This window comes from Arvicanthis niloticus, unplaced genomic scaffold (genome assembly GCF_011762505.2).
Source record: "Arvicanthis niloticus isolate mArvNil1 unplaced genomic scaffold, mArvNil1.pat.X pat_scaffold_318_arrow_ctg1, whole genome shotgun sequence".
NCBI classification, from domain to species: domain Eukaryota; kingdom Metazoa; phylum Chordata; class Mammalia; order Rodentia; family Muridae; genus Arvicanthis; species Arvicanthis niloticus.
The window spans coordinates 46,453-54,977 of NW_023045973.1; the positions used below are offsets into that span (position 1 = coordinate 46,453).

The 8,525-nt window shown below is 39.4% G+C and overlaps 1 protein-coding gene across 1 annotated transcript; it reads right to left on the bottom strand.

Annotated features, from left to right (window-relative positions):
* Positions 1-4,271: 4,271 nt before the first annotated feature.
* LOC117701909 (disintegrin and metalloproteinase domain-containing protein 26A-like) lies at positions 4,272-6,398 on the bottom strand. The gene has a single exon (XM_034493322.2). It carries the CDS (start codon positions 6,396-6,398, stop codon positions 4,272-4,274), a length of 2,127 nt encoding a protein of 708 aa, XP_034349213.1.
* Between the last annotated feature and the right edge of the window lie 2,127 nt (positions 6,399-8,525).

The window sequence follows — 8,525 nt, forward strand, 5'->3', positions numbered from 1 at the left end:
GACCAATTATATGGTCTATTTTCGAGAAGGTACCATGAGGTGCTGAGAAGAAGGTGTATTCTTTTGTTTTAGGGTGAAATGTTCTATAGATGTCAGTTAAGTCCAATTGGTTCATAACTTCTGTTAGTTTCATTGTGTCTCGATTTAGTTTCTGTTTCCATGATCTGTCCATAGCTGAGAGTGGGGTGTTGAAATCTCCCACTATTATTGTGTAGGGTGCAATGTATGCTTTAAGTTTTAGTAAAGTGTCTTTTATGTATGTGGGTGCCCTTACATTTGGGGCATAGATGTTGAGAATTGCAAGTTCCTCTTGGTACATTTTTCCTTTCATGAATATGAAGTGTCCTTCTTTATCTTTTTTGATTACTTCTGGTTGAAAACTGATTTTATTTGATATTAGAATCGCTACTCCAGCTTGTTTCTTAGGACCATTTGCTTGGTAGATTGTTTTCCAACCTTTTACTCTGAGGTAGTGTCTGTCCTTTCCACAGAGGTGCGTTTCCTGAATGCAGCAAAATGTTGGGTCCTGTTTACGTATCCAGTCTGATAGTCTATGTCTTTTTACTGGAGAATTGAGTCCATTGATATTAAGAGATATTAAGGAAAAATGAGTGTTGTTTCCTGTTATTTTTGTTATTGGCAGTGGAGATATGTTTGTGTAGCTACCTTCTTTTACGGTTTTTGGAAGATTACTTTCCTGCTTTTTCCAGGTTGTAGTTTCCCTCCTTGTGATGGAGTTTTCCACCAATTATCCTTTGAAGTGCTGGGTTTGTGTTGAGATACTGTGTAAATTTGGATTTGTCATGGAATATTTTGGTTTCTCCATCAATAATGATTGACAGTTTTGCTGGGTATAGTAGTCTGGGCTGACATTTATGTTCTTTTAGGGTCTGTATGATATCAGTCCAGGATCTTCTGGCTTTTATGGTCTCTGGTGAGAAGTCTGGTGTAATTCTTATAGGTCTGCCTTTATATGTTACTTTGCCTTTTTCCCTTACTGCTTTTAGTATTTTTTCTTTGTTTTGTACATTTGATGTTTTGACTATTATGTGGCGGGAAGTATTTCTTTTCTGGTCTAAACTATTTGGAGTTCTGTAGGCTTCTTGTATATTTATGGACATCTCTTTCTTTAGGTTAGGGAAGTTTTCCTCTATAATTTTGTTGAGAATATTTACTGGTCCTTTAAGTTGGGAGTCTTCCCCCTCATCTATTCCTATTATCCTTAGGTTTGGCCTTCTCATTGTGTCTTGGATTTCTTGTATATTTTGGGTTAGTAGCTTTTTGTATTTTGCATTTTCTTTGACAGTTGTGTCTATGTTTTCCATGGTATCTTCTGCACATGAGATTCTCTCTTCCATCTCTTGTATTCTGTTGGTAATACTTGTATCTGTGACTCCTGATCATTTTTTTAAGTTTTCTATCTCCAGGGTGTTCTCCCTTTGTGATTTCTTTATTGTTTCTACTTCCGTTTTTAGATCCTGCATGGTTTTGTTTAATTCCTTCTCCTGTTTGGTTGCATTTTCTTGTAATTCCTTAAGGGATTTTTGTGTTTCCTCTCTAAGGGTTTCTATCTGTTCTTTGAGAGTGTTATTTATGTCTTTCTTAAAGTCCTCTATCATCATCATGAGAAGTGATTTTAATTCTGAATCCTGCTTTTCTGGTGTGATGGGGTGTTCAGGGCTTGCTATGATGGGTGAACTGGGTTCTGATGATGCCATGTAACTTTGGTTTCTGTTGCTTACGTTCTTGCGCCTGCCTTTTGCCATCTGGTTAATTCTAGTGCTACCTGTACTTCTGTCTCTGATTGAAGCCTGTCTTTCCAGTTGTCTCGCTTTTGTTTGGTCTTCTAGGAGTCCAGATGTCTTTGTGGTTTTTTTCCAGCTGCCCTGATTACAGTGGTATCTCTAGGATGCCTCAGGATATGGTGCCTCCAAGGTAGCAGTCCAGCTAGATGTCTGCTGTTCTGGGTGCAGTGTCTCCTCTTGGATATCTCAGGGTATGTTGTCTGACACTCTGAGTTCAGTTGTTCCTCTGTGGCTCTGGGTTGAGCGGACCTTCCAGTATGTCTCAGGTGGAATCCGGGGTCCACACAACTGCAGACCTGGTAGAGGTCTGGTCTGGGACTCAGACCCTGCAGGCCTCAGACCAGAGGGGTGGCGAGCAGCAGAAGGAGCGTGCTAGCGCTGGCTATGGGTTCTATGGATCCCCCAGAATGTGTCTGGGGGGCTCCTGGGTGCACTTACCCGCAGGCCTCAGACTGCAGGAGGGGCGAGCGGCGGACGGGGCGTGCTAGCGCTGGCTATGGGTTCTATGGATCCCCCAGAATGTGTCTGGGGGGCTCCTGGGTGCACTTACCCGCAGGCCTCAGACTGCAGGAGGGGCGAGCGGCGGACGGGGCGTGCTAGCGCTGGCTATGGGTTCTATGGATCCCCCAGAATCGTAAATTTCTTTTTGATCTTATTTTATAGTCAAACAAATTGGCCAAGGATTGGGTGTTAGGAACTATCATTTCTGTTTATAGATATTTAAGGGAAAATATTCAAGCTTAAATTATCTACCCACAGTTTTAATAGGAAATGATGAAACTCTGACTTCAGCATAGAACAAAACTGTCCCCTCACTCCATAATGTGAAACACTCCTTAATGTGCAACACTCAGCTGGGCAGTGGTGGTGCACGCCTTTAATCCCAGGGCTTGGGAGGCAGAGGCAGGCAGATTCCTGAGTTCGAAGCCAGCATGGTCTACAGAGTGAGTTCCAGGACAGCCAGGGACATACAGAGAAACCCTGTCTTGAGAAAACAAACAAACAAACAAACAAACAAAAATCAAACAAACAAAAAAGAGAAACACTCCTCCTTGAGATGACCACCAGTGCTAACTTGAATATGTAGTTCTCTATACTAATATTAGAGATCAAAGGGAAGAAAGTATGGATCATTGTTGAGGGTTTTAATGGCTGTCCCATGGCTGTGCAAGGCTACTCCCTACAGAGAGACTTTGGTCTTGGAATTTCTGTAATTAGGTGGAGGCTTCAGAGACTTAAGATCATAATTCTGGGTGTTATATTAATCGTGCTGAAACTCTAGATAGTATAGTGGTGTTATGCTGGAGAGATTTTGTTTACCTGACACACATAGTCATCTGAGTGGAGAAAAATTCAAATGAGAAAATGCCCCCATAAGATTGAGCTGTAGGCAATCCTATAGAACATTTGTCATTTAGTGATGTATGAAGGGAGGGGGTACACACTGTGGGCAATGCTGCTTCTAGACTGTCTATACTTGATTCTCTGAGAAAGCAGGAGGAGCAAGCCAGTAAATGTCAGCCCATCCAAGGGCTCTACATCAGCTCTGTTTAAGTTCCTGCCCTGACTGCCTTTGATAATAGACAGTGATAAGAAAGTGTAAGGCAAATAAACCCTTTGCTTCTCAGGTTGCTTTTCTTATGATGTCTTATCACAGCAACAGTAACAAAGTAGTCCAGTCATGCAAGGAAGTTTTGAAACCTGTGTGAAAACCACCTGCAGACTGAGAGCTCCTGCTACCATGCAAGTGAGAGCTGAGACTACAGCAACCATGACAGGAACCTCAGACTATTCTCTCAAACTTACAGTCTCACTCTGGTTTTCCTAGGGGCAGATTCTAGTCGACAGGAATTGTCACAGGAAATAGAATTTGGAGGTTGCTTCTCTCTAGGTGACAAAGCAGAATGAAAAGGAGAATAGGCTTTAGAGCCTAGAGAAATCAAATACAAAGAAACACATACAGAGGCACATGGCTCAGACCTATGCTGTGGAAGCAGACATCAGTTCCTTTAAAAATTAGGGAACACTTTGATTACAACAAAGAAAAGTATGGCTGAGGTAAGGCTTGCTTTTACTTGGTGGTGATGCTTTTGATATGCAATCAGTGAGGTCTCTTGAACTTCACACACACACAGACACACACACACACACACACACACACAGAAACAGAGAGAGAAAGATAAGAGATAGAGGGAGAGGAAGAGGGAGAGGGAGAGGGAGAGAGAGACATATTCCTATGTTAAGAAGTCAATACATTAATACATGAAGCAAGATTTGTAGGATAATTATTTTATTTCTATTTCTTGTGTGTGTGTGTGTGTGTGTGTGTGTGTGTGTGTGTGTGTGTGTTTAACTGTGGCATCTTCTGTTGGCTATGTAAGTCGGCAGACCTGAGGCTTGGTTTTTCAGATGTATTTTTATCACTAGATGATGAGTCCTGCACAACTTATGTTAGGGATTAATTCATCATTTCCTCTTAATTACACCAATTAAAGAAATGATAACCACTGATAAAATAATTAAAAAAGTAATGAAGTATAAAGCCCAAAAAGAATGTGAGAAAGTCACTGGGGCTGGTCCACTGTCTATACTACCTCCATGGCCACGTAGTCGACAGTCTGGGGGTTCCCATGTGACATCACAATGACAGTGGTGTTTATTATTGCAGACGCCGTGCATATGGCAAAAGATTGTTGAACAGTTACTTGACAGAATCGAATGGTGGACACACTTTCTGTCAACACATAAATGATATGGTCCACAAGTTGTGCCATCACTCACTGCTCCAATGTCATCTATGGCTATTCCAAAATGATAATCTATAGTCCAGCAGGTGATATTACTGAAGTGAGTGGAATGCACTGTTTCATGGTTTCTCCTTTGGGGAAGTTCTGTCACATTCTCACACTGAATTCGCCCACAGAGTATATCAGCGGGTTTGCACCTCCTGTATTTAGAGCTATCATTACCACAGTTACCAAAACGGTCACCCCGTTTGTTCATTTCCATGTAGCAAATTTCATTTGCACTTCGACTTCCATTGCCAAAAATCTTCCGACACTGTTCATCATGTTGATGACACGCCATCTTATAGCAATAACCATCACCACTGCAAGGGCTTCCATCTTCTTTATACACATCTGCTGGACACTCAGCTGAAGTTCCATTGCACCACTCTGGAAGGTCACACTCATTTTTCTCTTTTCTACACACAGAGCCTGTTTGAAGGAACTGGCAATGTTGGCAACAAAGCCCAGAAGCACATTGAGCACCAGGTTTGAGAACACAGTCCTCGCTACAGCATGGATCTGTTGAACAGGATTCAGAGCTCCCACAATCACACTGCTCTCCTTCCTCAACCAAGTTATTTCCACACTTGGTCACGTTTGTTACTATTGCTTCTGGAATATTGTATAAACAACTTCTTTTGTTAACAACGGAATACATTTGCTCATAACTACAGTTGCTGAATTTGGGGGAATTTGATTTATAGGGGGCCATTATACAGTTCTCTAAATTACAAGTACATCCACTTACATCATGCAGCATACCCAAGTTATGACCCATCTCATGTGCTACAATAAATGCTATGTCTGACATTGAATCAGACATGAAACTGTTAACTGCACAATTATAAGATGTACAAACTGCGGCTACATAAGCTAACCCTAAATATACACCATATCCATGTCTGACAAAAAGGTGTATGATATCATGTCTAATTTGATTGTCAATTGTGTTTATCTTCCAATTGCAGAAATTATCTAGGACATTAGTTATATCTCGTTCTACATTGATAAGGTTTTTTCTACTCCACACTTCCAGAGTGGTTAAAACCACATCAGTCTCTATTTGAAGATAATAACCATTTACTCCATTGACCATTTGCAACATATCTTGAATACATTTTGTGGTATTGTTATTTCTATAAACATATCGTTTATGGTCTATTACTACAAAATAGTCAATAAACCTGTGGTGGGTCCACCAATTCTCATATGGGAGTTGCAAAAGTTTGGAGTCATTACTTTCTTGTAGCTTCATTTGCCGTGCTATTTCCTCTTCGGTTAACCCGCATCTCATGGGAATTGATTCTGACTCCTCACTGTCCATTTTGTAAGCCAGATGTTCAAATGTTGAAGTTGAGCTCTTGGGCATGATCTCATAAGTTGTGCCATTTAGCTCTAGTATGCCTTGCAAACGCCCAAAACAGGTGTTAACGATGACCAGGGATTCTGGGTCTTCATCCACATAGCCATGGTAGTAGCAGTCATTCTGCACAAAAGGCTGTTCTTCAAGGAGATCACCTTGGTCACTATAAGTGAGTAATAAGAAGTTTCTGGATATCAAGTAATTCTTGGGTTTCATAGTGATTATGTGTCTCTGTCCCCTAATGTGCAGGCTATAGGACAGCCAACCTGGGGAAATATTATTTCTGCCAGTGACCTTCACCTTCAAGGGTATCACTACTTCTGGACGGCTACTGTACTTAGCATGTCCAGTTGGTGACCATGAAGAGAGGAAGAACATCTTCCACAGGCAGAACTTAAGAAACATATTTCTTTTATGGATCAAGGCCTTATCCACAGCCATTATATACTATTAGAGACAAAGGAGGAGCTTGACAAATCCTTGCTTTCCCAGTCCTCACTGTGTCTGTTGCAGGCAGCACTGGTCTTTAATGGCATGTCTTCTGACAGCGTCTTCTGACAGAGTTGAGTCATAAGAGCAGCAGGACTAAAAGAAACAGGTAAATAAGGGCAAACATGGCAACTGTAAATCATGGTCTAGGTAAGTTTGATGGCATAACTGCAGAGAATGGGTTAAAATCAATTAGTCTTTGTTCCAAGGTGTTTCAACAATGAGTTTCTATTTTTTAAATTATCTATCTATCTATCGATCGATCTATCTATCTATCTATCTATCTATCCATCTATCTATTTCTAAAACACTCCTAGCTCTTAATAACACAATAAAAATTTTAAATAAATTACCCTTATTTATGCATTGTGTCAGAATGTTCTAATTTCCCCCTTTCCTCAACAGGAACTGTAGATTTCTTCAGCTGAATATTAAGAATGTAATTGCTTTCATATAAGTAGGCATTTAAATTGTCATCTTTCTCAATCACTCTGCTGCTCCCTGAGGACATTTGACTGTTCCTTTCTGTCTTAGTCTTATCATTCCTGTGGTAGTCAGGAACTTCTCTTAGGCAGAAATTTTTTCTCATTTTTTTCTTTTTTTTCATATGTTTGTTTTAATATTGCTGTATGTGAGTGTGCACTACAGTGTTAACATGAACCGCATGTGCATCTTGATATTTGTGAAATGGTCACAGTTCATCCTGGCTGGTGAGTCTTCAGAAGCGATACATCTCTTTTGCACAATTACTTCTAAAATTTAGTATTTCATTCATTTATTGTATTTTTGTACTTATAAAAGAATGTAATATGTATATAAGCATGTGTGTATATGTTTCTTAGTATATTTGTGTTTGTGTGCTTGTGTCTGTCTGTGTTTAGAGAATCCTATTAAATGTTTTGTATCTCATTCCTAGGCCATCATTCCCCTTGGTTCTCAGCACTGATGTGGTCACTAGCGTGGTGCTCTCTAAAGAAGGATGAGTGGCTCACCAGCAAGCCTTAGACATCTGCATGTTTCTTTCTCTCGTGACTGGCGTTGCAAGCACAGACAAGCAAAAAAAGATTTACATAGGTTTTGGGAATTCCTTCTCATGTTTGTGTGCTTTTGCAACATTCATTTTACTGAATGAACTCCCTCCCCCCTTCTCTTGTTGGTATCTTAGTGTATTACTATTTTGAAAAAATAATTAAGAAACAAGATACACTAACATATACAGTGCTAAAAGTCTAAAAAATGGTAAAAAGACATTTAGTGACATTATAATGAAACAGTAACTAAAACTCTGACATGCTGATGACTATCCAAAAATACTTTGGTTTTGATTTGATAATTGTTATGGCAAGTATATTTCTAGTGTAAAGAAAAGAATTATTCATTAATAACACAGCATTGTTGGTACTGTAGTAAAAAATATATGTCAAAATTAATGACTGAAAGTATAGTAATAGATAGGATAAAAGAATACTTAAATTATTGAACTTGCTCAGTCACTCATTACTGTACACAATGATGTTAACATCCACAAGTCTACATAAAAGATATATTTCTTTAAATCCATAATTTGGTAAAACTATTTTAACCTAGATTTGACTATTTCAACCTAGATTTGATTTTGGCTCTCAGATATCAGATTTTACCTTACCCTGTTCCCTCACAACTTCATCAAATTTACTTATAGCCATTTATCACCCAATATCTCTATAATTTTGGGTTTAGTGACTCAAACTAAAAATCTTAAAGTCACCAAAACAAAATAGGAGAGAATGGAAATATCTAAAGAAAATAAACACCATCCCCAAACATGAACAAATTGCAAGATATTGAGGTCTGTATGTGTTCACCTACTAATTATTTGTGCTTCTATTTGTTACTGAATATTCTAAAGGCTTACCATCAGATGAAGTGATGCCCATCTTCTTTTCTTGTTATTGTCTTGCTCACAAAACATTTTTACATCCTATCTCAGGAACAAGGGTGGGTGGTTGTGACTGCACAAGAGAATATAAGTCCTTCAATTGTCTCTTATGGAGTAAGTTCTAGATTCATGTGCCTAGCAACAGGAGCCTTTCCTTCCTC

Excerpts from the sequence above, each read along its gene's own strand:
- LOC117701909 (XM_034493322.2), bottom strand. The coding sequence starts at position 6,398 with ATGGCTGTGGATAAGGCCTTGATCCATAAAAGAAATATGTTTCTTAAG.